The sequence below is a fragment of the Pteronotus mesoamericanus genome, unplaced genomic scaffold, assembly GCF_021234165.1.
Source record: "Pteronotus mesoamericanus isolate MK-2021 breed Mesoamerican mustached bat unplaced genomic scaffold, CSHL_Meso_final contig_265, whole genome shotgun sequence".
In the NCBI taxonomy this organism is placed as follows: domain Eukaryota; kingdom Metazoa; phylum Chordata; class Mammalia; order Chiroptera; family Mormoopidae; genus Pteronotus; species Pteronotus mesoamericanus.
The window spans coordinates 1,670,772-1,698,665 of record NW_026555113.1 but is presented as its reverse complement, the minus strand read 5'-3'; the positions used below and the strand labels follow the sequence as shown (position 1 = coordinate 1,698,665).

At 56.0% G+C, this 27,894-nt stretch overlaps 1 protein-coding gene across 1 annotated transcript; it reads right to left on the bottom strand.

Moving 5' to 3' along the window:
- Nucleotides 1–172: 172 nt before the first annotated feature.
- On the bottom strand, nt 173–23,583 carry RNF32 (ring finger protein 32). The gene is made up of 9 exons (XM_054574796.1): nt 23,526–23,583; nt 21,809–21,893; nt 21,041–21,305; nt 19,884–20,026; nt 16,393–16,425; nt 15,722–15,846; nt 15,525–15,633; nt 1,013–1,180; nt 173–391 (listed from the first exon to the last, which is right to left on the bottom strand). Exons 2-9 carry the CDS (start codon nt 21,821–21,823, stop codon nt 173–175), a joined length of 1,077 nt encoding a protein of 358 aa, XP_054430771.1. The 5' UTR covers nt 21,824–21,893; nt 23,526–23,583.
- Nucleotides 23,584–27,894: the final 4,311 nt, after the last annotated feature.

The window sequence follows — 27,894 nt, the reverse complement described above, 5'->3', positions numbered from 1 at the left end:
AAAAACTGGGTGAGTTGTCAGCTTTAAAATATAGTTACACGTCCTATATTCAAGTATTACAAAATTTCCTTCACTGGAGGACAATTATACTGCAGTCCTTAACCCCGAACTCCCACCGTTCATCTCAAGGTGTGGGAGACTTCGTCCCCGGATGATGTCATTTCCTCCGAATTCAGCCTTCCAGAACTTTCTTCTGGTAGCAGGAGCGGCAGAGGGGGCAGGCGTGGAAGGGAGCCACGTCCCCCCAGGAGAGCTGCTCCAGGGCCAGGAGGCAGGCGTGGTGAAACGTGTGCGAGCAGGACAGGAGCGCCGTCCGCCGCCCGGGCGGGCCGCCGCCCCTGGACAGCGGCGTGAGGCAGATGGAGCACTCGTGGGTGTCCCGGCGCAGGGCCTGCAACACAGCAGGGACGGGAGCTGCCCCACGGGCGCCCGGCGCCGTCCTGGACGGACGCGAGGGCGGCGCACCCAGCGACAGGCCCGCTCTGAAGCCCCGGGTGCGCTCTGTGCTCACACGGCACTAACGGTGTGTGTTTGGTACAGACACATCTCTGTTGCTCTTGTGAGAAATGGGAGAGCAACCCACCTGCGGTATGAAGTTTAAAAACAAGAATCCTTTATAAAAGGCGGAATGGTAACAAAATAGATTCCTTTTAAATTAAGCAATACGGCGGTCTTTTCCAGAATACCAAACTCTACGGAGCTGCTAGGCACCCATGTAACGTGTCCTGTGTTTAGGATACGCAGGTAAGCGATTCCTCGGTCGGACTCGCCACGGCCACGGCAGGCCCGGGGGGAGGGGCAGGAGGCGGTGAGGTCGGGGAGACGCGGCTGCGCTCTTCCCTTCGGAGTTCTCACCGCGCACAGAGTGGCACTGTCAAAGCAGAACCTCAGACGGAAGGGCCGTGCGGTCACCCCGGAGCAGATGGCGGTGGGCCAAGGGACCCCGGTCTCCCCGAAAAGGTCACCGCAGGCCCCCGCGGCCGCACTGCTCCGGCCACCGAGCAAAGCCTACCTGCGCCTGGATTTTCCGCCAGTCGTCGTCGGAGAGCCTGCGGCCGCACTGCTGGTCCAGCTGCTGCAGGACGCTGCGGTTGACCGCCAGGCAGTGATCGATTTCTGCCAAGAGCTCGTCGACGTCCGTGTGGTAGGAGCGGAGCATGCGCTGGCTGATCTCTGTGAACTGAGGGCAGGAGCCGGCTCACCTGCTGAGCCGAGTTCCTGGGGGCGAGGGACCACCTCTGCAGCCCCGGGCGCCTTAGGCACCCACTCCCCTCAGGTCTCGGCCTTCGAGTCATACTTTCTGGGGAACAGACAGATGGCTGTCTACTCAACAACGCCACACCCAGGCCGGTTATGCTGAGGGATTGCCAAGAAGGCCGCCTGGGTGTTAGCCCTTGTGGTTGTCGGCAAGGAATGCACTGGAATGAGAGGTTGACAGGAGAAAGGAGCTAGAATTGGATGAAGTGGGCTGCCGACCGCCCTGCCCTGGCACCTTGGGCCGCTCTCACTGGAGGAGGGCAGTCACGGCACAACGCCAGTTCCGCCCACTCCCGACGGCTGGTGGCCGCGGCTGGCCCGTGGGTCTCCGCTTGCCTGCCGCCTTCCCACTGTGCTTGCAGATTGTGAATTATTACTTCAGCGGGGCCATAAAAAAGGAAATCCAGAGAAAGAGGATCACCTTCTGTTAAACTAGCTGTTCAGTCTGTTTTTGTCGGCGAGCTTGAAAATCGTAATTTGAAAACCCCCATTGCCTAGGACCTTACCAACCTCTGAACGGAAGCCGATGCAGTCAGTTGACAGACGGCTGTCTGCCCCTTTGCTACGGAACAGATCTTTAGGACGTAAAATTCTCTCTCTCTCTCTTTTTTTAACTTCTAGCACAGACATGGGGGTAGCATATTAAATTTCCTCTCTTTTTAAAGAAGTTTACTGTGAAGGTAGTGTGCTTAACTAGTCTCTAATGTCCCCCCAGGCTCAGCTCTTTCTATAAAGCACTATCGTTTTGATCCAAGATTTAGAGAAGCAGAGCCACCTTGTGACAAGCGACTTAACTGGGCAGTGTGGGTTGTGGCGCCGGGTGCTATCGCCTCCTGCTGGCAGGAACCGGAATTGCCGGCACGAAGCACACCGGCCGCAGGCTGCGCCGCAGGGTGGGATTTGGGGCGTGAATTCGCTCTTGGGCGATATTAACGTGGAACAACTCCAGATAATGCAGGTAATGGATCCAGGGGTGACTCCCCCCAACGAGGCTGGTTTTTGTGCTATTAGGAGGTGACAGTTGCTAAGGCAAAGCAGCACAACCTGCCATCCTCCAGCCTCCTCTGGACTCCGTTCGGCCACGGCGCTAATTCGGGAAGGTTTCCCATGGCGCTCACCCTGCTCTCCGCGAACTTGAACCTCCACGATGAGGCATCGCCCGGCGTTTCCGTGCCTGCCTTTCTGTCAGGAGGCCGTCACCCCCTTTTAAAAGCGTAAAGTCCTCTGGATAGGCAGCGGTTTACCAGAAATTTAACGTGTCTTCCGCTTCACTAGGGTGCTTATGAAGACAGCGGTTGTTCCCGTTAGTGTTTTGGTTGCTGACGATTTGCCCATTTCCTCGTGAGTCCGGCATGGTTTTTGGGGAATATTTGCACTAGCACACGCCCCGAGGCGGGCGATCGAGGCCGTGCTGAGCGGATCCAAGGGCCTGGGGGACGGGGAAGCGGGAAGGGCTGGCTCCGGGGGATCGGTTCAGTTGTGAAGACCTGGCTTATAGGGGGCGCATTCGCCGGTGAGCTCTCGTGAGAAGAGTGGAAATAGCGGGGGCGCACGGGGGAGGGGCGCAGAGTGAAGGGGGGCGATATACTGAGGAAAAAACCTTCTTAGTCTAATTGTTCGTAGAACGTCCTGAAACGTAAGACTTGTGAGCTGCTCGAGGTGGGCGCCGCCCAACAGGAGTGGAACGGGGGCCACGCCGGCCACCTGACCACCTCTAGGAGCCGGGCTTAAGGGAGGTTTCTTTAAAGAGGCGGATTGTGACGACGTATTCTACGCAACAAAACCTACCCCAGGAATCGTCATTCAAGAGCTATCAGTCGAATGGACTACGAAAGGGACGCTTCCCGCTCTTTTTTCCGGGCAAGCTCTGACGTCTTGCGCGCCTCGTGCGTTTTCGGCCCGTCTGGCCCGGCCTGGCTCCCGGCGGGGCTGGGAGGCGCGGGTGCCCGTGGCTGCCCGACCGCCACCGCACACGCAGGTCACGGGCTCCTCGCCAGGAGGGGCCCTGTCGTCCGAGGCAGGCGGGCCGGCATCTCGTCCTTCGCAGGCCGTGGCCGGCGGGGCTGCGGCGCACGGCCGTGGGACCGCCTGTTGCTGAGGGGGCCAGGACGGTGGCTCTCGCCTGGTCTCTCCCTCCCTGTCCCCAGCGCCACGCTGCCCGCAGACGGTGGCCTCTCACCCAAGTGGGGCCACGCGATGGCGCTTCTGCTTGGAAGTGGGGCCTGCGGGCGGACGCGCAGGGCTGGAGACCCAGGGGTGCGGGGCATCGCTAGCCCGGTTCCGTGGGCCCCGCAGAACCGGCCGAGGAAACAGTGGAGCCTGCGGTTGGGGCGAGGGGGACCCGCACTGAGGACGGGCCGGACTGGCCCCTTTCAGAGTCTCGCGCAGCTTTCCACGAGCACATGTCAGACGTCACCCTCGCGCGCAGCCCACTCCCCGCATCGCTGCGCGGCGAGCCCACACACGGCACGCAGACGACGTCAGCACGAGGGACATGACGCCCGCAGGGGCGCGTGAAGCCGCCACCGTACATCCGGCGGCGGCTGCGCCACACGCACAAAGAGCACACGTTCCAGCGATGACGGTGCGGGGAGCACATCAAGCAGCGTCACCATTAGCACCGGCGTCCGTTCTCGTCCTCAAGGTTACGCACAGTGTGTGACGGGAGCGTGGTGATGTCACACGCCTACGACGGCCGCGCGGCCACGTGACACGGCCGACGTGACACGTCACGTCGGGAGAGACGTCACGTCGGGAGAGACGTAACGAGGGGCGTCATATCAGAAGAGACGTCTAGTCGGGCCGGGAGGGACATCCCGCCAGGAGCGAGATCGCGTCGGGATGCTGGGTCGGGAGAGACCTCACGCTTGAACGGCCGGCTGAGCGGGGCCGTCTCATCACTGGCGGCGGCGTCGGCGGCGGCAGGACTTCCGGCTCCGTCGCGCCCGCGCCCGCAGATGTTTGCGATCGGAACTGAAACGCGGTGGGGCCGGGACGCGTTGTGTGGAGCCCCGGGCGGATGGCGGCGCCGGAGCCCCTCCGCGCTGTGCCTGCGAGGACGCGGCCGCGAAGCGCGGCCCAGGTGGGTAACTCCGGGGAGGGGCGCTGGGCGCAGGCGGGGCCCGGCTCCGAGTCAGTCAGGCTCTCCCGCTGGCGAGCAGCTGGTCGGGGTCGCGGTCCCCGGGCGCCGCGTAGGGGGTTCGCGGCCCACGTCCTGTGTGGCCGGTCGTGTCAGAGGCCCCACGGTCCCGAACAAGAGACGCATCCAGGAAGGGCCCCGAGCGCGGAGGGCTGTGCCTCGGGAGGCCCTCGGAGTCTGGGCGGCGGGAGCCGGGGGCGCTTGGGGGGCCCGAGGGCGCAGTGGGCACGAGTTCCCGGCGCGGGGCCGGTCGGCGGCGCTGCTCTCCGCCGCACGGGGCTGCGGGTCCGCGAATTCTGGCGACGCCTGGCCGGCTGTCCCGTCGCGTCTCCGGCGCTCGCGGGGGCCCAGCGCGCCGGCCTTGACGCTGGGGAGAGCGCGCGCCGTCAGCTTCGCGGCCGCTGGTGAACGTGGGCTCGAGGGCCTCCGCGCCGCCGGTGCCGGGCGGCGAAGGGCGGGCGGGCCGGGGCGCGTGGCCCGGGGAGCCCCGTGCCCGCGCGGGCGCGGGCTCGGCTTTCAGGTCGGCCGCGGACGGTGTTTCGTTTCCCTCGGATCTCTCGGTCCCAGAGGCTGTTCAGTGTTTCTTAGTTTCTAAGCTTCTGAGACTCTCGTTTTTAATATTGTTTCTGGCTTAAACGCCCGGCGTCGGACAGGGAACGTGCTTTAGGCATTTTAAGTTTCTTCTACTGCGGTGCGAAGTTCCACGGTCGGTTTCGGGTTTCTGCAAGGGACGCAGTTGGGCAGCGCCGCGGGGGCGGGATCGTCGCCGACACCGTCGCTGAGTGCAGTGTCTTCGGCGAGGACTCGCTGACAGGTGCACGCGCGTTCTTATGTTTTCACGCGCGGTTTTTTCTGAGCTGCACTTTCCACGAGCACGCAGTAGGCGGTCCACGCTCTGGTGCTCTTGATGGCATTTCCCTCCCGGCTTTGAGCAGTGGTGGACTGTCAGCGAGCATAGTGTCCCCTGCGCTTTCTCAGCCAGACCCTCGCTGCGCGGCCAGGTGGGGACCCTGCTGCTCTCAGTCTGGCGCCCCTGCCCCTTGGTGCACAGACTCGCTGGCGCCGTCACCCTGTGTGCGGAGGTTCTGTCACCTCCTCCCCGCTGTGCAGGGGGAATCCCCTGCAGCGTCCAGTGGTCCACCCGGCAGAGTCTTGCGGGTCGGCCTCTTGCGGCCTCTGTCACAACGGGTCACTCCCTCTCCTTGGAGACACGCCGTGTCCTCCACTCTCCTCACGTCTCAGCCGCCACTCCCAGGCCTGGGACTGCACCTTGCAGGCCACCTTGCCTTGTCTGTTCACTCTGTCGCCTCCCAGACTGTCTCCTGGCCACGCCTGGAACTCTGCACGCTGGCCTGACACTGCTGTGGGACCCCCCACCCCCCTCCAGCCCTGACAGCGGCTCCGACTTCCAGGAAAAGCAGAGCCCTTGCTGGCCCTGTCCTTGGCACCAGCTGCGTGCACCTCCAGTACTTCCTTTTCCTCGGACCCCGTTGATTTATTGGCAGGTCTCGGCAGCTGCCTCTCAGCGCCTCCACAGGGGCCGCCAGGGCGGGCCCTGGGGGTGTCCTCTCCGTGGCTGCAAAGACCGTCTCTGGCTGCAGATCAAGCCTGCGCACCATCTCCTGCTTTAAACTCCTGTGGTCCTGATGTGGAGGAGCGCCTTTTCCTCCCTGGCCTGGCCACGGTGTCCTCTGTCCCTCATATGTCTGACGTCTCCCCTCTGCCTGGAAAATGTCTCACATTTGGGCGTGTCTTTCACTTAGGACCCCGGTCTGCGAAGGACAGACCTGCAGGTCTGGAGGCTGTCGAAGTGTCTTTTCAGTGCTGTGCCCAGTTTCATTTAATTTACATGTTTTTGTCCACTCAGCTTATGTAACAAACTATCACTTTCACACTTGTTAACAAAGCATAAGTTTTCTCCCTTAGTTGAAACTGTCCAAAGCAATGCATGGATTCAACGCAATTTTATCAAGATTCCAATGATGTACTTCACATAAGAACAACTATTTCAAAAATTAATACGGAACCACAGAAGGCCCCCCCCCCACCCCAGCAACAGCAATCCAGAGAAAGGAGAACAAAGTTGGAGGAATCACTCTACCTACTATCAAATTAGTAGGACCATAGTAATCCAAACAGCCTGATACTGACATAAAAACAGATAATAAATCAATGGAGTAGAATAGAGAGCCCAGAAATAAACCTACACCTTTATAGCCAATTAATATTCAACAGAGGAAGCAAGGCTAAAGGTAGTTTTTTCAATAGATGATGTTGGGAGAATTTGACAGAAACGTGCAGAAAAATGAAACTAGACCAGCTTCTTACACCACACGCAAGAATAAATTCAAAATGGATTAAAGACTTAAGTGGTAGACCCAAAACCATAAAAATCCTAGGAGAAAAAATAGACAGCAGAAATCTTAGACGTTGCTCGTAGGAATTATTTATTGACCATCTATGCAGGCAATGGAAACAAAAGGAAAAATAAACAAATGGGACTACATGAAACTAAAAAGTATTTGCACAGCAAAGGAAATCATCAACAAAATAAAAAGAACCCACAGAATGGGAGAACATATTTGCCAATACATTTGGTAAGGGATTAATATCCAAAATTTATAAAGTACTTACAAAACTCAATACCAAAAATAAAAAACACCCAATTAAAAAATGGGCAAAGGACCTGAACAGACACTTCTCCAAAGAGAACATACTGGTGGCCCACAGACACATAAAAAGATGAACATCACTAACCGTCGGAGAGATGCAAATAAAAACCACAATGAGATATCACCTCATACCTGTCAGAATGGCTGTCATCAATAAATCAGAAACAACAAGTGCTGGCGAGGATGTAGAGAAAGGGGAACCCTCGTGCACTGTGGGTGGGGATGCAGGCTGGTACGGCCACTGTGGAAAGCAGTGTGGAGATACCTCAGAAAATTAAAAATGGATCTGCCTTTTGACCCAGTGATCCCACTTCTGGGAATATATACAAAAGAACCTAAAACACTAATTCAAAAGAACGTAAGCGCCCCTATGTTCATTGTAGCGTTACTTATAATCGCCCAGATATGGTAGCTGCCCAAGTGCCCAGCAGTAGACGTGTGGATCAAACAACTGTGGAGCATTTACACAATGGAATTGTACTTGGCTGTAAAAAAACAAGAAAATTTCACCCTTTGCAGCAGTATAGATAGAGCTGGAGAACATTTTGCTAAGTGAAATAAGCCAGTTATAGAAAGACAAATACCATGTGATTTTACTCATATGTGTAATCTACTGAACAAACTGAACTTCCAAGCTAAAGAGAGACAGCCTCGTAGACGGAGAGCAGAGGACAGCTGGTGCTGGGGCAGGTTAGGGGGCGCAGGGTTCAGGAACAGGGAAACGGGCTCGCGGGCATGGACAACAGTGTAGTGATTGCTGGCGGGGGGTGGGGGGACGTATAAGGGGACTAAATGCTAATGGAAAAAATATAATAAAGATGAAATCAATAAAAAAAACATAAAAAAATGAAATTGTCACTTAACCCTAAGTTGTATGACATTTTGTCAATGAGAAAAATAACGATTCCCTAGGTAGTGGCGGCTAAAGACTGTTAAAGCGCAGCGCCCCGTCTCGGCCAAACAGTTCCCCGTCACCAGTTAGCCCCTGCCCTGTGAGCCCTCCGAAGGCCTGGAGCCGTGCGCCGGCAGCGCGGGAAGCGCGGGGCTCTCCCGGACGGACGGACGGGCTCTGCGCCAGCCCGGGCCCCAGGACCGGGACACCCGCCCCCTCCGCCCCAAGGCCACGGTGGGGGCGGCCCAGGGTTCCGGGCGGGGGCGGGGGGGGCCGCAGGCAGGGACGTGCCCGGGGAGGGTTGCTGTGCGGCAGGACACGCACCCAGTGCCTGCAGTGTCACTGGCGCGGCCCTCCCTGCCTCTCGCTTGATCCGGCTCTGCGTCCGCACCCCCTCTGGCGGCCGAGGGTGAGAGGGCCTCGCACTGACCATCCCCCGCCGCTCCCTGCGGGGCTCTCAGGTCTGGCCGCGCTCCTTCCCTCTGTCCGTGTCTGTGGCCCCGTGGGTGTCCGTCCCCATGCACTTGGGCTGGACGTGAGTCCGCGCTTTCAGCTCTCAGAGCGCCTTGGCCTGCCTTTTTCCTGTGGATACTTCTTATCTGCTCAGGTGAGTTCCTTAGGTTTGTGGAAGTACTTCGTTCATCACAACCAGGCCCTTACCATCCAATAAAATGTTTGAGTTTGCGTTTGCAGTGGATTAGAAACGGACCTGGTGTCCGTGTTCAGAAGAGGTGCAGGCCGGTTTCCTTTTCAGGGTTAAACAACAACAACAGTGTCTGTGGAATGATTTCAAAGTTGCTGCCAGTTTCAAGATTCCATAAAAAAATGGGTGATTAGCTTACAACCTAACACTGATGTTGGTCTGTTAATAAATGCACTGAAGAGCCTTCGGTATAAACCGAAGGCAAATTTCTGAATGTGAGCTGGTGTCGCTGTCTTTATTCTTGTCGCTGCAAGTATTCGAGAGTTAGCAAGAGAGATACTTTTAAAAGTTAAATATATTTATTGACGACCTACTGTGGCCACTTCAAAGCCATGTGCTAAGTGTGGCTTTATGAAGTATTTCTCAAATGTCAAGTCCTCACACGCTCGCCGCCCGCCGCCGCCACTGACTCCTGCTCTGCTACACGGGTCGGGTGCCCTCAGTAAATGAAGGGCGAGACCTGGACCCCCTCCCTCCCCCCAGAAAGACACTGGAGTGCTAGTTTTGTTTTGTTTTTTTTTTTTAAACTAATGGTCACTATTATTAATTCTATAGAAATAAAATAAAATTTTCAGTTTTAATGAGAATGACTGTCTTCATGTATTTTCCTTTTATGTCTCATATTTCAGATACTTGATAAGTAGTTCAGAGTTCAGGTTATTGATATGTAAAGCGATTACTGGTCATTTACAAGTAACACACAGGCTAAACATTAAAAAAGTATACTCACAAAAATACCCAGGTGAACTTTGTCTGCCCAGGAGGCCTCTCTGAGTGATCCATCTTGATGTCAGCAAATTGCTTACTAATGTGTTGACTTAGGGCCACCCTCAAAAGCAAAATGAAAAGCCTGGAATTTACAGCATATCAATGAATCAGTTGATAAGCTTTTACTGGTTTAATATCCTTGCAGTCTTGCTGCTTGGAGCCACTTCAAGTTAGCAACAGAATGTTTGCCATCTCTATGTGATAAAGGAACTCAAAGGACTAAACAAACTTTCAGACCATTACGCTGTTGGGTGAGATGTAAACGAAAAAAGGAAGAGAAATCTCACGCGGGAGGGTGGGGGAGCGGGTGGCCCGTAAAGCCGACCACGGCGCCGACACATCACTAACTTTTTAAACAATGGTCAGGACTTGTAGGTTGGGTGGAGATAATACAATGCATTTGAAAAGTTTTAATTGCAGCCATAAAAAACCATGCCTCAATTATATGACATATGCTAGCAGGATTCCCAGATAAGGATCAAAGGCTTTCAGCGACCAGCCGCTGCGTTCTGGGCAACCCTGGGCCTCTTGCTGTGCAACAGTGACGGGCGGGCGTGGGCGTGAGCGTGAGCGTGAGCGTGAGCGCGGCAGCCCCGGGGCCTCTCCGGGCGGCTCGGCTCTGAGGGCCCGTGCCCCAGGCCTGCCGTGCTGTCCTCCCAGCTCCGGGCCCCTGCGACGCAGCCCTGCCGGCTCGAGGTCAGGCCTCGGCACTCCCTTCCGGGCGCAGCACTCGGCATCCGGCCCGCGGGGTCTCGCTCCAGGGCCGCGCGCTCTTTCAAAGAAACTACATTGGAGCACGACATCACTTGGCTCTGGTTTGGTCTTGTTAGGAATGTGCCAGTGACACCTTAAAGCAACGCAAACCTGCAAAAAGGGATTCTCGGTGTATGGACGCATTAGTATTTGTAGAAGGACGACCTCTGTGTTTTTTTAGTTCACACCCAATAGGTGTATGAAAACTAAAAGAAAGAAGAGACTTCATTAATTCCCCCTGTAAGAGGAGTGAAAATGCAAGGCCACGGTTCTTTCACAAGGATGATAGATTGATTTGTAAAAATAGAATGGCCTGAGCTAATCTAATCTAGGGTATTAAAGACATATCCATCTTCTCAAGCTCTTGAAACTTTAAAGGAAACAAGCACTTCCTAATTTATTGTGCCTAAAAATATCCCTCCATTATCCCTCTTTGCCTTTTCCCCCTATTGATTGGCCTTTCCCCCTGAAGGTAACTTGTCCTGGGTCTAACCCAGTGATTGCCAGTTACAGCGGAGACGTTTTCACCCACTTGCCAGGGAAGGAGAAAAGTAGCTCAATGGAGGGCAGTGTTTGTACAGCTGTGTGTTGTCACAGTAGAGAAATCTCCTTTAGCGTGTGGCCAGGCAGCCCTCCCCCTGCGATGTTAAAGGAGCCTGCCTTCCGCGAGACGGCTCCGATGGCCCCAGCAGCCCCAGCAGCCCGGGCTGCTGGGGGGCGGGGGGAGGGCCCGCTGCTGCGCCTGATTCATCGGCCGCTGGAGGCCGTGCAGCTGTCACGCACCTCTGTTGACTGTGGGATGCGGCACGTAATTTATTTCTCCTAGTAGTGTGCACCTTCACCTTTTAAGACTAAAATACAATGAATTTGCTTGAATTTAACAGTCATCAACGGTCAGAATGGAGATACAGCTTTGCACCGTGGCTGCTGATGCACACATCAGCCTAGGTCGGAGCCGTCGCTGTTCCCAGGTGTTTAAGAATTCGCAGTCGGACACGCTTAGTTGCTGCACATCCTGTGTGCTGTGTGAACTTCGCAGATTCTCATACGGAAACTGTGGATCTCTGGTAGTTCTCTGCACTTGTAGGCGGCGGGAGGGTGGCGGGGCTCAGGCCTGTGGCGAAGCCAAGCTGAGAGGCAGGCCTCTGCAGGTGCGTCAGCTGACTGTGCCACAGAGCTGGCCTCCCGCCGGAGGGGCCTCGAGAGGGCCACTGCCTGTTCTGGCTGTGGGGTTGCTTATTTTTAAATGGACATTGGTTTTTCTGAAGCTGGATATGAACGCGCATTTTAGTGCTGGAAAACCAGGAGGCTAAACGAGAAACCCAGGCCAGGAGTTAGTTTTATTTTACACACCAGAACCTGTGAATTGTAGATTTTAATTCACATACTGAGTTAGCCAAAAAGGTTGGTGGTTTTCCCAATGATGGCGCTAGTAACACTTAGTTATCTTTACTTCAGTCAAGGCAATTTTGTTAGATTGTATTGTGACAGCTGTCATATCAGCGTGTATTTAGAAAAAAACTTACCCAAATTGGTAATTTTTGTGCAGACATTTTACTATTGAAAATGGATGAAAATAAGCAACATTATTGGCATGTTATGCTTTACTATTTCAAGAAAGGTAAAAATGCAGTAGAAACACAAAAGCTCTGTGCGGTGTGTGGAGAAGGTGCTGTAACTGATTGAATGTGTCAAAAGTGGTTTGCGAAGGTTCATGCTAGAGATTGCTTGCTGGACAATGCTCTGCGGTTGGGTAAACCCGCTGGGGTTGACAGAGACCTAATCTAGACATGGAACGATAAACATTGTACCATGAGGGAGATAGCCAGTATACTCAAAATATCTAACTAAGTTATTGGTGAAAATGAAAAATGTGTCTTTGATTTTATGGACAAAAGTAAACAGACTTTTTGGCCAGCCCAGTACAGTGCTGGGTAAGTTCAAGGCGAATGACATGATGTTCAGTTCACTTACACACCGTGAAGTGATTACCACAGTGGGGTCGGCGAAAATTCCACCCTCTCCGATAATCACCACTGCTTTTCTGGGCTGAGAACGTGTAAGGTTGACCCTCTCAGCAATTTCCGAGCGTGTGGCATGGCTTTGTTAACTGCAGTCACCGTGCCGCGCGGCGGAGCTGCAGAACCGGCCCGCCTCGGAGCTGGCAGCGTGCGCTCGGCCGCCGCCACGCGCTCTGCGTGCCCGACTCTTTCAGACCTCATGTGTGTATGGGAGTGGTGCTGTGCAGGGTTTGTCTGTGGTTCACTGCACTCAGCTGAGTGTCCTCCAGGCCCCTCTGCCTTGTCGTGCACGGCAGGGTTTCCTTCTCAGGGCTGAACGATGCCCGCCCGCCTGCCTGCCTCGTGTCTGTATCTTCACCTGGGGGCGGGGCGGGTCTTAGGCTGTCGCTGTATCTTGGCTGCTGTGAACATGTGGCAGTGATGCGGGGGTGGGCGGATGTCTCTCTGATGTCGTTTTCTTTGGGGAAACACTCAGAAGTGGGATTGCCGGATGATACGGTAGTTCTATTTTTCACTTTTGAGGAACATCCATGCTGTTTTCCACAGTGGCTGAGCCTGTTTACATTCCTGCACGCGGCACACGGGACTCCCTGTTCTCCGTGTCTTTGTCCGCACTGGTTGCCTCTCGCTTTTTGGTAACAGCCGTCCTAACAGGTGCAGGGTGGGTGCTCCGCGCGGTTTACAGTTGCATTTCCCTGATGAGCAGTGATGGTCAGCGCCTCTTCGTGCCCCTGTCGACCGTCCGTGTGTCTCCTCTGGAAGCTGTCTGTTTAGGTCCTCCGCCCATCGTACAACCAGAGGATGTATTCTGTGGCTGTTGAGTTGCGGGGTTCTTTACGTAGTTTGAGAATTAACCGCTTCTCGGTACAAGGTTTGCAAATACTTTTTCCCATTCCGTAGGCTGCCTTTTCATTTTGTTGCTTGTTTCCTTGCTGTGAAGAAACCTTTTAGTCTGATGTAGTCTCATTTATTTATTTGTTCTTTTTGCTTTTGCTTTTTACGTTATATCCAAAAAATTGTTGCCAAGACCAATGTCAAGGAGACTTTTCTCTATATTTTTTTCTAGGAATTCTGTGGTTTCAGGTCCTAAGTCTTTAATCCATTTTGAGTTCATTTTTGTTGTGTCCCCCTGAACTGACCCCTTTTCCACGTTGAATGATCTTTGTCTTTTGTTACAGCTTTTGTGTTGACGTCTGCTCCATCTGACAGAAGGGTGGCCGGAGATGCACACGCGTGCCCTCCCTCGGTTTCCCCGTGTGTGGCCGTGTCTCCTGCCCTTCCACTCCGAGCCTGTGCGCGCCATCAGAGCTGGAGTGAGCCTTTCATGGGCTGCATATGGTTGGGTCTTGTTTTTTTGTTTTTGTTTTTGTTTTTCCAGTCTTTGAGTCAGTCTAAGCCTTTTGATTGGAGAACTTAATGTTTTTACATTGTGTAATGATGAGAATTAAGGGCTTACGAATGCCATCTTACTGTTTTAGAACTGCTTTGCAGTTCCAGACTTCCTTATTGGAGAGCATTGCCCAGTGTTTTTTCCCTTGATGGCATTAATGTTTTATGGTCAAAGCCAGCTGTTTGAAGAATATTCCTCATTTTGGATTTACCTGATCACATGTTTTCTCGTGACTGGGCTTGGGTTCCGCATTTGTGACCCGAGAGTGCCGAGGTGGTGCCTTGTCACAGAGCACCTGCCACGTCGGGGCGCCTGGTGCTGGCTGGGTTCAGGGGTGCCCCAGGCTTCCCAGTGTGAAGACCGCTCATTTTCTTTGTGAACTGTAAGTGCTCTGGGGCGGGGGGTGGGGTGGGCGCGGTACCTGGAGACCGTGGGTATCCTACTCCTCAGCAGTCTTTCACCTGGTAGTTTATAGCAGTTTAATTTATTGCCATAAGTTCTTCTCAAACTATCATCTGTGTAATCACTGTAATGCATCCATATAGTCTGGATGTAAGTGTAGAATCCCGGGTAATGTGGAATTCAATAACCTCATTCAGCCATTGTTGAGATTCCATTAAAACACACCAGCATTTTAAAATTGTAGGTTAAAATTATAGATTATCATTTCCTGGACCATGCCTCCAGCTCACGAAAGTGCGTTCCATCAAGTTGGAAAAGTAGGAAAAATCACGCAACTGTCGGTCAGCAACCGACTCAGAAGCGGCCTGTAGCCTGAAGGCAGCGCCTGGCCCCGCTCACTCGATGCCAAAGTCCACCAGGCGGCTCGGGGCTGGGGCGCATCCGGCGTGGGGTGCAGTCTTCCTTTATTAAGATGAGGGCTTGTTTTAGAGATGTTAAATGTTCATGGCTGGGGGGATAAGTGAACTAGGCGGAGGTGTGAAGAAATTGCAGAGAAGATTTAGGAAACAGTGATCGCTGAGGATTCTAGAGGTCATTAAAAAATAGAAAGCAAAACTATACATAGAATGCAGAAGCAGTTAGAAAATTTGTGCAACAAACTGACCTCACTAAGTTAACACTCGGGGAAGAAAGATCTAAGTTGCAGCATGCACGTGTGTGTGCAGACACACAACCAGTTGAGTCTCATGCCTTCTCAGGCCTCCGCTCTATGCGAAAGCAAAGTGTAGCCTGTAGTTTTAAAACTTGTAGGACAGCGTGTGTGGATGAAAAAATACACACATAAGGTTAAGTGACTGTCAGATCTGTAGTTAAAATTCTGTAACAAAAAATGATTGTGTGTGTACTCATTTATGATCGGAGAGCCAACACTATGCCCTCCGGGGTCACTGAGAGCAGCTGAGAGAACACAGCGGAGCAGAGCGTGGAGAGGGTGCCAGGGAAGGACACAAAGCAGTTGTGACCCGAGAGTGAAGGACCGTGCGAGCGGCCCCCTGTCTCTGATGGAGGAGGAGAGACCTGGCTGAGAAAAGGACACGTGGGCCAGGAGACCAGGTTTCCTCCGGGGCCGGCAGGAGGCCCGCAGGGCAGGCCGCAGCGTGGGCGCGGCCTGCGGACAAGGACGTCCACGGTGGGCGGGCCCCCGAGGGGCCCAGGCCGAGGAGCGAGCTCGGCGCCCTCCACGCAGGTGAAGAGGGCCCGCCCGACGGCCCCGGCCGCCCCGTGAAGCTGTGCTAGGATGAGGGGGGACAGCGCGGGCCTGCTGTTGGCTTGAGGCCGCAGAGCTGGTGGGGGGCTGAGCCGTCGCGCCCACTCCACCTGGCCCGGCCCGGCCTGGCCTGGCCCGTCTGCACGGGGCACAGTGATGGAAGGCTGTTCAGCTAGCCCAGAAACGCGCGCACCCGTATGACATGGCGCAAAGGAGGGGTGGGAACTCAGGTTTCTGGAGGGTTCAGGGTCTGAACCTACCTTTTCTTCAAAGAATCGTCTCCTGAGCTGGGCATCGGTGGGCGGCAGTGCCCTCCTCAGGTCCTGGTACCACTTTCTGACCGCATGCCCCCGCCAGCAGGCTTGGATCCTGGAACGCGGCGTCCGAGAGCGGCCGTCAGGGCCGGGACAGGGCGGTGGCCTGGCCGCGGCCGCCGCAGGGCCCCGGGCCCGCTCACCTGGTGGCGCACTTGGCTCTGAACAGCCGGGCCCCGTCGCGGATCACGCGGGTTTGGTACTGCCGCTTTCTGCAGAGGGGACAGGTTCTTCGGCCTGTGAACTTCTCCAAGGCCTGCAGGCACGCCTGCAGAGAGACACGGCACTTCCCGCTTCACGAGTGATTACTTACAAACGACACTTTCCCTTCTGAAGTAATTACAGTGTTCTTTTCTCTAATAATTATGAGACAGTCCAATTTAGATCATGAAGAAGTTTCTCATCAGATGCTAACACCTGCCTCACGCAACTTGTTCCAAATGATATTTTACAAGAATATACATGCAGATACATCAAAAACTCCTGCAAACACGTCACGTAAAGGCAGAGGATACCGTGTCCAGGGTGACCCTGTGCCGAGTCACAGGACGCAAACCATCTGTCACTCACTCGGACAGACACTGCTCACAGCTGCTAAACGAGACGTGTGCCTCTTCGGTCACATAAAGGTCATGGTTTTTCTAACCAGGATGAACTGTACTGCCGCCCGGCGTTGCATTTCTAGCTGGAAATGGTGATTGTGGAGGAAACAGGTGGGCCCCGTGGGGAGACTCGGCGAGCAAGGCGAGCCCCGTCCGCCGGAGCCGTGGGTGACGGCCGCGCACGTGAGGGGGAGAGGAGCGGGGTTACTCACCTTGTGGAACACGTGGGAACATGAAAGCAGCACCTGTGCATAGGAAGACAGAAAAATGTTTGAAGTTTAAATTAGTTTAAAAGAGAAGCAGCATAAATGCATTAATTAAAAAAAACATACTGAATGCTTGAAAGTAAGCTGTGTTGTTTCTTGGAAAAATTAAAAAACAAGTTAATAACCTTGATATTTGTAATACTTAGCGTTTCAGTTTAGCGTGGCACAGGTACATAAACTCAGCAGGCAAAGCCAAGCTGAACGTCACATGCACACAGGGGTTTGCTGTGAAGCCACTGGAATGGCTGTCTATTAAAAATGAGACAGTCACCGAGTGGGTGCGTTTCCTGGGCAAGTCTGGCGTGGGAGGGGGCGGGGAGCAGAGACAGATAAGCACATGCATTTTTCAGGGCTTCATTCAACTGCGTTGCACTCTTAAATTTTTAAAAATCAGCTTTACTGAGATGTAATTTTAACACTCAAAGCTACATAGCAATAAATCCTAGATAGATAGGAATCCCGTTTACTTTTTTAAATGCAGGGAAAGTGTAGTCCTAAGAAAAATCTTCCCTTTCTGTGACCCAAATTCCCACGAAATAGTGACGCTATTCGGGGCTGTGACAGGGCAGATGCTTAGACTCAGTATAAGAAAAAGGGGACCGGCTCTTCTGGAAGGGGAGGCAGGGCGGCCTCCGCCGCGGCCCCTCTGGGGCAGAGGCGCCGCTCCAGCGCCCCGGGTGAGGTCTCGGATGCCCGGCCGCCGGGTCTGGCGGGGCTGCCCAGGTGGCGAAGTGATCGCCCTCCTGCCTTCACTCGGTCTATGCTTTCCTCCTTAAATAGAAAGAGTTGGAGTACTGGACTAAATGCAGCTCAGAAGCCCAGAACGTTTCCTTGAAACTCACTGCCAGCAAAAAGCCTAAACTGGAAAGTCTCAGGAATATTGGTCTTTTTAAATTACCACCATTGAATAGAATAATCTGTCTGAGCATTTCATCAACAGATACTTGATCTATATTGAATAACGTTATACTCTGTATATTTAAAATACACGTTTAAATGTTCATAAATATCTGATATTGGCAAACATTCTCTGAGGTAACAAAAATAAATGGTTAGGTGGTAGAGAACGCATGAAAAATGTCCTAGAAGTGAGGATTAGATCCCAGCTGGACCGGAGCATGCTTTTGAGCTGTTCTGCTGTGGGCCACTCCCAATGTTCATTCCAAACGTGTTACGTGGGTGTAACGCCTGCCTGGGACTCAGGAGTGCAAAGCCCTCTGAAGTCAGTAAATGTCAGGAAAATGCCGACTGCTGTGCACAACTAGGGAAAACTTCAATATGAGAACAATAGCAAGAAATGCAAAATGAACACAAGTGTCTGTATCTACAACCAAACAAATACGGTTTAGTGAGAAATCAGTAAGAGAATGGAAGAAATGTGTGTGATGTGTGCTGATCTCTCCCTTTACAATGGATGAGGCGGTTCACAATGTAAGTAGGAAAAGCAGTTAGGCACCTACGAGGGAGCTCCCATGAGACTGTCCGCTGAGTTCTCAACAGAAATGCCGCAAGCCAGCAGGGAGCGGTGTGGGATACTCAGAGTGTGCAAGGACAGACCGACAGCCAAGGCTGCTCGGGCCAGCACAGCTGCCGTTTAGAATCCGAGGACAGAGAAAGAGCTTCCCAGAGAAGGAAAAGCTAATGGAGTTCACCATCAAATGAGCATTACAGGACACGGTAAAGGCGGGGGTCCCCAACCTCCCGGCCGCGGGCCGGTGCCAATCCAGGCCCATTAGGCCCCGGGCCGCCCAGCAGGAGGCGAGCGTGAACGCGGAGCGCCGGGGTCGTGCTGAAACCATCCCTGCCCACTCCGTGGCCCCTGCCAGCCTGTGCAAAAACTGGCTGCCACAGACCCCGTCCCTGGCGCCAGAAAGGTTGGGGACTGCTTGTTAAAGGGTCGTCTTGAAGGAGAAGGAGAAGAAGAAAAATGTGAACAAAATAGCTATAAATACATATCTGTCAATTGAATCTAAAAAAATAAACGAATAAGCAGAAGAGACAGACTGATAGATGCAGAGGACATTTGATGGTTGCCCGATGGGAGCGGAGGTGGGAGGACGGGCAAGAAACGTGAAGGGATTAAGAAGCACGAATTGGGCCCCGGCTGGTGGGGCTCCGTGGACGGAGCGCCAGCCTGCGAACCAAAGGGCCGCCGGTTCGATGCCCAGTTGGGACACAGGCCTGGGTTGCGGGCCAGGTCCCCAGCAGGGGGTGCACGAGAGGCAACCATACATGGATGTTTCCCTTTCTTCCTTTCTCTAAAAACAAGGAAAATTAAAACAGAGACTGCCTTTAAAACACACACGTTCGTTGTAAGGGAACTGGAGCCCCGTGGCCGTCGAGCGCCGCACTGGGAGTGCAGCCAGCGATACTCGAGTCACAGTGCACGGTGCCCGCGGGGCGGCATTTCTCAGGGTCACCGCCCGGTAAGTCATGTGGGCGTCCAGTGACGGGTGTGCACCTGAGGCCCGTGTGGTGTGTGTGAACTGTAACTGAAAAACAAGCGGTTAAAAAAGGAGGTTGCCAGGGCCAGAAGGAAGGCTCCTTGTGGCGTCATGAACTCTCTCGTTACACGGACGCGTTAAATTATCCTACTGGTCACCCTGTGGTTTAGGGGCTAAAGGCCTCCCGACGTGCCCGTTTCCCAGGTGCCCGGTTAGGTCCTGAGAGAGAACTGGAATGCAGTGTGTTTAAGACAAGTTTAAATTCAAACTAGTAAAGAGTTTCATTATGAACTGACTTGGTGACAGTAAAACCTATGGAAACAAACTGGATCGAGGGACCAGGCGGCAGGGCAGCGAGGGGAGCGGGCGCCGCGCGCCCTGCGGCCAGGGCTTCCCGGCGGGCACGCCGGCCGCGCGCTCAGAAGGCAGGCAGCTCGAGGGAAGGCGTGTCCCTCACGCAGGTCGCCGTTGCCGAGGCCAACTGTGTGTTCCAGAAAGCCTGCAACATAGACTGCTTATGTCATCGGTAGCACCCTCAGTCTTATGCGAGAAGTTCATGAATGGAGATTGCGAGGTTTTGCAGAATCTTCCACAAATTGCTGAGAGAGGTGCAAACCCAGTTTTTGTTTGACACTTCAGTTCACAAACAGCCTAAGCATCGCCCCCCGCCCCCACTCCCCGCGCCGGGCCGCGCAGGCCTCTGCGCCCCGCGGCTGCCGCTGCCTGTCCAGGGGGCCCACCCGAGCAGCAGGGCTCGCCCGCCGAGCGGGGATGCTCAGCGCGGGGCTCGGCTCGCCTCGCGCCTGTGCCTTCGGAGGGGGATGTGAGCGTTGGAGGCTCCCAGGAGGAAGAAACGGGGGGAGGGCAGCCTGGAGTGGGCGCTGGCCCCTAACGCCTTGTACGGCGCCCCTGTGAGGGCGGCCTGTGCGGTGTCCTTGGCTGGGACCTCCGGGCGTGCTCACCGGCCGCTCCCACCGCACGCTGGCCACGCACCTGGGGGCGCAGCTGGAACTCCTCCTTGCACACGGGGCAGGGCTGCGTAGAGTCGCCCTGGGAGACGGATCGCTGCCTCGCTTTTTCCCACTCCTCGGATGAGAGCGGCGGCGGGGGCGGCTCGATCAGGCCCAGCTTCTGCGCTAAAGTTAAAACACGCGAGTGAAAGTGCGGCCGGCAGTGCGGGCTCCCACTCAACGGTGGCAGCCTGCACCGCACGGGGTGAAGCGGGCGCATCTGTCGCCACATCTCTCGCCGCACCCCGCCCTGCGGTCATGGCTGGTTCTGACCCCGTGGAAGGTGGTTTCAGGCTGGCCAAGGAGCGGCAGAAGCCGTGGTACGGGATGCACACGGGCCTCCTCCGGCTCCCCAGCCGGCGGGAGGGGCTGGCGCGGGAAACTCGGGTTGCCCTGAGCTGTTCACCTGCTACCGCACGGGCTTCCCTCCTGCCTCGCTCGGCCCCCTTTTCTGAGCCCGGCGCCGCATGGCGCGCGGCTGCCCTTCCTCCTGGTGCAGCTCCTCAGCCTTCGCTTGCTTTTCTGGACGTGGTGCTTTCAGCGAGGGCTGGCGAGGGCTGCAACGGGTGGCCTTCCACTGGGGGCCGGCCGCCGTTCCCGCGGGACCAAACTCGGACGGGCACGGGCGCGGGAAAGCCGCCGCAGGGCCACGGCGCCCTCCCCGGGCGCGGAGCAGGGGGCGCCGTGGGGCGGTGCTTGGGGGCCCTCGGTGCAGTGCCGCCGCCCGTGTGGCCGGTTCAGCGGCGGGGTGCCGCTGCGCGGGTGGGGACGAGGGGAGGTGCGGGGGGACCGCGTCTCAGCGCGAGTCCGCCCGGCGTGTTCCCACTGCGCTGCCGTCCGAGAGGCGGCTTTCCGTTTCTAGCACCTCTGCTTTGTTGGTGTCGTTCTGCTGTGGGGAAGAGCTTTCTCTTTCCGTTCTTCCTGCACTAATTTATAGCAGCAGGGATGAACGGATATTTGCTTTATTCTACTTATTACTGTCTTGTTTACTTGCCTAAATTGTCCTCATTTTTAAATGAGCACATACATATCTTTCTGTAAGATTACAAATTATTCCTGTCCAAGAAAAATTACACTGTTGATCACAACCAAATTCTTTGTCTTGAATAAACCCAACTAGGAAACACGAGATCAGCTTACCTAAAGTTAGGGGTGGCGGTTTGGGGTCAAGGACATACTCTTTTTCCGGGTCAGCCTCTTTGGGGCCTTGAGTCGTCTTTGGAAGCCCTGTGTCTATTGCAGCTTTCGTGTTTCTTTTTAGAGATTTGGATGTGTTCTCTCGCTTCTGTGTCTTGGTCTTGGAATGACCGGCTTCTGAAGGATTCCGTAGTTGAAGGTCATGCAAAATGTGGTCTTGTAAAGCAACCGCAGTGACTGCCAGGTTACCTCGTTTAGGTGAGTGACCCTGGAACAGCGGCACATACACAACATTACCTAACGTGTCACTTAGCAGGAAAGCGGAGCTGTGATCCCCAGCCCTGAACGCGCACCGGGCCGAGCCTGACAGCGAGGAACACGCGGCCCCTGGGCTGCTGCGCGGGAGCTGATCGTCTCCTCGTTTACGGTAATGACACGGTAATAGCTTTTCATTTGATCGCCGAGGCCTCTAATTACAATATGAATAAATTCATTATGGCCTATAAAGGATGTGCGTGCCCGAACACACTCTCTCTCACTCTAATTAAATTAGACTGCAGGGGAGTCTTGCTTCCGCTCTACTGAAGAGGCCCTTTTTCGGTGACAGTCACAGGGAAGAAGATTGCCGTGCAGCCCCGAGGCCCGGCGCCAGCGCTCGGGCGGCCGTTACTCCCTCGAGCAAGGCCCGCCCCCCCTTCCGCGCTGGCACAGCCGAGCTGAAACAGACCAGTGGCTGAGCCCGCGTCTGTGTTTCTGAAGAGAGCCGTGTACCTTATCTTTAAACATGCCAAACCGGGGAGCGTGGTCGCCTGCCTGGCGCTCTCACGTTACGTCATCACCTGGCGCTCCTTTCGTTCTGAAAAACACAGGCAACAGACGGGCAGTGTGAGACGCACCTGAAGATGAGAACCACCCGGTGCTCAGCGGGAGGGTGTGCTCCAGGCGCGCGAGAAGCCCGGGCCCAAGTGCCCGGGAGGCTGAGCGGAACCTGCCCTCCCGAGGCGACAGTCCCCCGGCGTGGGAGGGACAGAGGGACACCAGCACCTACACTACCGGCCGCGGCACAGGCTCCCCCGGGGCCCAGCCGGGCGATCGCTTCCAGGAGGCAGAGTGGAGGCGGAGGGACGCGGCGGCTTCCCTCCGTCCACAACACACACGGCGCGGCCACAGTCGGGGTGCGCCCTTGCTCTGCCTGTTCGGCAGGCACTCGACGCCCGTGAGTCTCAGTGTCCTCACCCTACAACGCGTAATGGCGCAGACACACCTTCGGGGGCTGCTGTTAGGGTTCAGTGAGACGATCTTTCCCACGTATCTTCCGCGGGCGTCTCCCACGGAAGATACTCTGTATGTGGTTGTTACTGCTCCATTTTCCTGCCGGGAAAACCTGGAATTGGCCCTTTGGCTTTTGGACAAGAGTCTAGACGGTTCTGGAATGGGCAGAACGGCGAGTCGTCGCCCAGTCTGGGGAATCGCGTGGAGATAGTAATAGGGCCGAAGTGCGAGAGTGGAAGCGAATGGACCCGAGCGAGGGTCTGAGGACGGACCCGCCGCCGAGGAGCGAGGGCGGAGAGGGCCGGCGGCCTGAGCTCCGGCGTGAGGCTGCCCGAGCGGCTCGTCCTCTTCAGCGCCGGACCGAGGGGCGCGGCGGGGGGGGGGGGGGGGGCGGCGGCAGTTCTGTCGCGACGGCCACTCATCGTGACAGCGAGGTGGGAGGACTGGAGCTGGCCCAGTGCTCACGGACCTCGACCAGGGTTTTCCGCTGCGCGGAGTCACCCAATATCAGAGGGGGACTTTTCCCCGCTTTACAGTGAGGAGGCTGGCGCAGCGATCAGGCGACTCCGGGCAGGTGGCTAGTCTGGGGTGAGGGCGGGGATGGGGACGAGACCGAGTCCCGTGTCAGGAGCTGGCATCAGTGGGCATGTTCTGTGCCAACTCCGGTGTTCACTACTGGGTGAAAGAGGTGGGGCTTGGCGACAGGAAGTACCCTACGGGGCCAGAGCAGGTGGCTCCCAGTTTGCCTAAGCAACTGTAGGCTAACGGACCATGCAGGCTGATTGCACGCGCGCGCACGTGACGCGCACACGTGGCTGTGGGCCGCAGGCGGCAGCCGACCTCGCCGCCCAGAGCTCTTGAGCTCCGGGGTGGCCCGCTGTAGGCAACGGCACCCCGGGGTGCCTGCAGTCGCGGCTGCATAGGCAGAGGCGCAGCGGTGCGGAGCCGCGCGGTGCCAGAGCTCGGCCGCACCGTCTGACTCGGCCTGGCCAGTGCCCGCTGGCGTTGGGCCTTGGAAGTCACCAACTTCCGACTGTGACGTTTTTAGGCCGCAGCAGGCGGGGCCTCGGGTGCCCTTGGGCTGAGGGTCCTCGCAGCCCGGTGGACGTCCGGGGGATGCGCAGGTGGGGGCCCCGGGCCAGCCCCTCCTCCCCACCCTGCTGGGGACAGTCCCTACCCGCTCCTCCGCCCTCGCTTGGCCTCCGCGCACACCCACCACGGCCAGCGCCCTGGACCTCCGTGACCGCTCGCCGTTGCCTGGCAACCACTGCTGCCGCGGTCATACCCCAGCGCGCATGCTCGATGGCCCAGTCATGCACTGCGCGTGGTGACAAGTTCCGGTGGTGGCCTGCGGTCCTGCCGCGCCCCCTTCATGGCTGCGCCGCGCATGCTCGCTAGCCCCGCTAGTCCCAGGGCCGCACCGCGCATGCTTGCACTGGTCTGCGGCTGTGTGGGGGCGGGGCCTTGACTTTTGGGGTCACAGCGTCCGCGTCATCGCTGGCCCCCACCGTGTTCCCTAAAATACTGTGTTTATAGGGGCCCTGCGAGTTTTCTTTCGAGCCTCGTGCTGGACTTCAGTAGCTTCTTGGGTTTGTAGTTTTCAGCACATTTGACAGAATTGCAGACATTTTCTCAAAATTGCCTATCTTTTCTGCCACCCCAACCCTTCTTTGCTCTGGGTTCTGGTTACGTTTATATCGGACTTCTTATACGTATATATACAGACGCCCCAGCACTCTTTTCCAACCTGATGATGGTGCAAAAGCGACGGACATGTGGTAGAAACCAGACTTTTAAGTGTTGAGGTTTGAATTTTTCGCAGGCTGGGGATGCGCAGTAAGATGCTCTCTGTGGCGCTGGGCAGCGACAGGGAGCCGCAGCTCCATCATGAAGTTAGATGCCGGGTACTCTACAGCGTAGTGTTAAAGTGCATTTTCACTTCAGATATGTTCAACTTACGGTGGCTGTATCAGGATGTAAACCCAACGTAAGGCAAGGAGCGTATATGTAGTCTGTCCGAAAAAAGTCCGGCTACTGTTATATAATGTCTTATAATGAGAACAGTTTGAACAACACGGGTATCACCTGGCGGCCAAGGACAGTGGACTGGACTGTGCCGGTGTGAACAATGACAGTGTCCCTGTACCGGTCCGTGGGAGGCAGACGCCGCTGAGTGAGCACGTGCGCTGTGTGGCCGCTGCATTCAAAATGACTGAAGGTGGACAGCAACGAGTCTGCATCCACTTTTGTGTTAAGTTTGAACATTTTCCCATGGAAACCGTTCAGATGACTCAGGCCGCAGCTGTGGGCAGCTGGTGATTGGCAGCTTCATCACGACAATGCACCTGCTTATGCGTCATGTCTTATGCAGAGGTTTTTGGTGAAACACCAAATAACCCACGTGACTCAGTTCCCCTACAGCCCAGATTTGCTGCCCTGTGACTTCTGGCTTCTCCCAAAACTAAAATCACCTTTGAAAGGGAAGAGATTTCCGACCCTCGATGAGATTCAGGAAAATCCAGCAGGGCGGCTGATGGGCTGATGGCAACTGGGAGAACTGTGTGAGGTCCCAGGGCGCCAACTTTGAAGGGGACTGAGGTGTCATTGCCCTGTGTACAATGTTGCTTGTATCTTATATCTTCAATAAATGTCTCCCATTTTTCACAGTACACGGTGGGATCCCTTCCAGACAGACCATTCTGTACACACATACACATGCACTTGCTGATGCTCTGTTCATTTAAAATTTTTTTCCTCTCCTTTTGGACGATTTCTACTGCGAAGTCTGCAAATCTGCTGAGCTCCTGCAGCATCCAGCACCTCCGCCCGTAGCTCCCGCTCAGGCGTGCCCCCGGCCGGGGGACTCGAGAGCGCGCCTCTCCGGCGCCGGCGCCTCCGCCTCTGCGTGCTGCGCCCGCGGCTTATGGGCGGGGGCAGTATTCATACGTTGCGCCTTTCTGTGCTGGTCTTTTATTTCTTTTTAGTAACGGAGTCTTTTTATCGATACCTTGAGAACGTCATCGGTAAGTATCGGGCACAAGAAGGGCCCATTAAACCTGTTTCCCAGGGTGGCCGGGCAGGGCCTCCGGCCGCACCGCTGGTCCTGCAGACGTGGGCCTGTGCCGCCCGGGGCTGAGAGGGTGGCCGGGCCTTTCTACAGCTGTTTCAGAACCCTTGACATACTGATGGGAGAAGATATTTAAACTCATTTTTTTTCGTGTTCTGCTTTTTTGTCTGTCTGGTCATTTTTAATTGGGGTCCAGACATGGTGAATTTTATGTTGCTGGCTTTCTCAGGTTGCTTTAGCGATTGTGAGTTTTGCGTGACACACCTAAGTCACCCGGAAACAGTGTTGCCTTGAGTCCACGCTCCTTTGCTCCCACGACCAAAAGAAAACCCTCGAGTGCTGTACCGACCGTGCTGGCTGCGGCGAGCCGACCATCCCCGTGGCTGCGGCTCGGAGGCTTGCTCCGCCCCCACCTGCGGGGCGGTCCCTCCCGGAGCTCGGGTCAGGCCTGCGGGGGAACCCCTCCGGACCTCGGGGGCGCCCGTCCCCCGGCGCGTTTCCTCCCGGGGTCTGTCCTGGGCCCTGGGATCTCCGGCCTCCGCGCCCTGCGGCCCGCGGGGCTGTGGCCGTGCTGCGGGGACCTGGCTCCCTCCGTGTCCCTTCTCTCGCGGCTCAGTCTGCTCGGCCCGCGGTCCGGGGCCTGGGAACCATTGTCTCACACGTCGGGTCTGGCTTTTTCAGCTGTTTGAGGTAAGGGCCTTAAACCTGGCCCCTAGCTCTCCGTTGTGGCCAGAAGCAGAAATCAATGGAAAAAAATCTTAATGGCAGTGACTCACCTGTGTTAGTTAAGCTGATGTTTGCACTTTTATTGAAATAAAGCTCAGCTGAAAGTACAAAGAAAACATACAAAATGTGAATCTTCTTTTTTCCTTCCCTGGAAGTGAGGTCTAAACAAGTCACCAACTAAGTTGATAGGAAATGGATCATTGACTGTTAAAAAACCAGAAGTTAAAATGTTTGACATGTCTTTGGAATAAATGATATTATTGTAGTCAAGAAACAAGATACTTTGAAGCTCACGTAAGGTCATTTTTTTCTTAGTGGAATTAAGTTTTCTACGCTGGCCACTCCTGTTTGGAAGTTTGTAAAAACAGACTAAAGACAAAGTCATTTTTAAAAAATTAAAAAAAATTTTTATTTATTTTTAGAGAGAAGAAGGGAGGGGGAGAGAGAGGGAGGGAAACATCCAGGTGTGGGTGCCTCTCGTGCGCCCCCTACTGGGGACCTGGCCCACAGCCCAGGCCTGTGCCATGAGTGGGAATCCAGCCGGCAGACCTTTGGTTTGCAGGCTGGTGCTCAGTCCACTGAGCCACACCGGACAGGCCAGGTTTGTTTGTTTGGTTTTTTTTTTTTTAAAGAATAACTTGAGCCCTGGCTGGGGTGCTCAGTGGGTTGGAGCATCGTCCCATACACGAAAGTGCTGTGGGGTCAGGGCATATTCTAGGTTGTGGGTTCAATCCCTGGTCAGGGTGTGTACGGGAGGCAACCGATCAAGGTTTCTCTCTCACACCGATGTTCACTCAGCGAGGAGCCGGCACCCACCCCTGAGTCCGCAGACGGCGAGGGGAGCAGTAGCAGGGGCGGGGGCTTCACTGTGGGAAAGGGGCTCCTGTGTGCCCGGCGGCGGCCGTGGTGCGGGGAGCCAGCGGCGGGCTGCAGAGAAACGGGGCGTCTCCACGGCTGCAGAGTGGGGTTGGGGCGCACGCGGCTCCCTCTGGCTGGTCCTGGGTCCTGATGCGAAGGTAAGACGCGCGGGGGCTGCAGCCGCCGCCGGGCCCCCACTGCCTGGGGCCAGTCGCTGCAGAGGCGGCTCTGTTGCCACGGGTGCGCTGTCCGCTGTCCGTCTGCGCGCCCGCTCCCGCTGCCCCGCGCCGTGTCCGTTGTCTGTCGTTACAGAGGGGCCACAGCATGGGCCTCTGTCCCCCGGACTCAGCGGTTTCAAACAGTAGCCTTCACTCCACTCGGGGGGAAGCCTGCAGGTTGGCACGTTGGGCTGGGCTGCGCTGGAGGTCACCCTGGTCCCGGTGGACATCACGTACCCTATGAGCAGGTGATGGACAGAAGGAGGAACCAGGAAGAGGCCTCAGGCCAGAGGACTGGGAGCGGCCGGCAGGCACCTGGGCCGCCCGGCTGTCCTGCGTCAGTGCTTGTGCTCCAGCCAGCGGCTGGGTGGGCCCCGCGTGGCAGCGGCGAGGGCCAGGGCGCCCTGGGTGCCAGCCTGCTCCAAGCCCTGCTTGCACGTCTGTTAACGCGCTATCGGTCAAAGCGAGTCACGTGGTGGGGCCCGGAAAGGGAATGGGGTCCCGCAGAACTGGCCGGCAGAGGTGGCGGGCGGCCGCGCCCTCCCCCCGGCCCAGGACCCTGCGCTGTGCCCGCCCCGCCCCCACGGCGTGGCCCGCCTCGGTTGCGCAGGCGAGTGCTGGGTGTCCTGGGGACGGCGGTGGTTCGGTGGTTCTCCCGGAGGGGCCGCGTCCTGACCGCTCTTCAGACGAGGCCTGAGCCCGGGGTCCAGACCTTG

What these genes read in the sequence shown, in the direction of transcription:
- RNF32 (XM_054574796.1), bottom strand. An exon ending in ACCGCCACCCCTAACTTTAG is followed by an intron (nt 20,027 to 21,040) that starts GTAAGCTGATCT and finishes TTTTAACTTTAG; the next exon opens with CGCAGAAGCTGGGCCTGATC. An exon ending in GGCGGAAAATCCAGGCGCAG is followed by an intron (nt 392 to 1,012) that starts GTAGGCTTTGCT and finishes GCTGTGTTGCAG; the next exon opens with GCCCTGCGCCGGGACACCCA.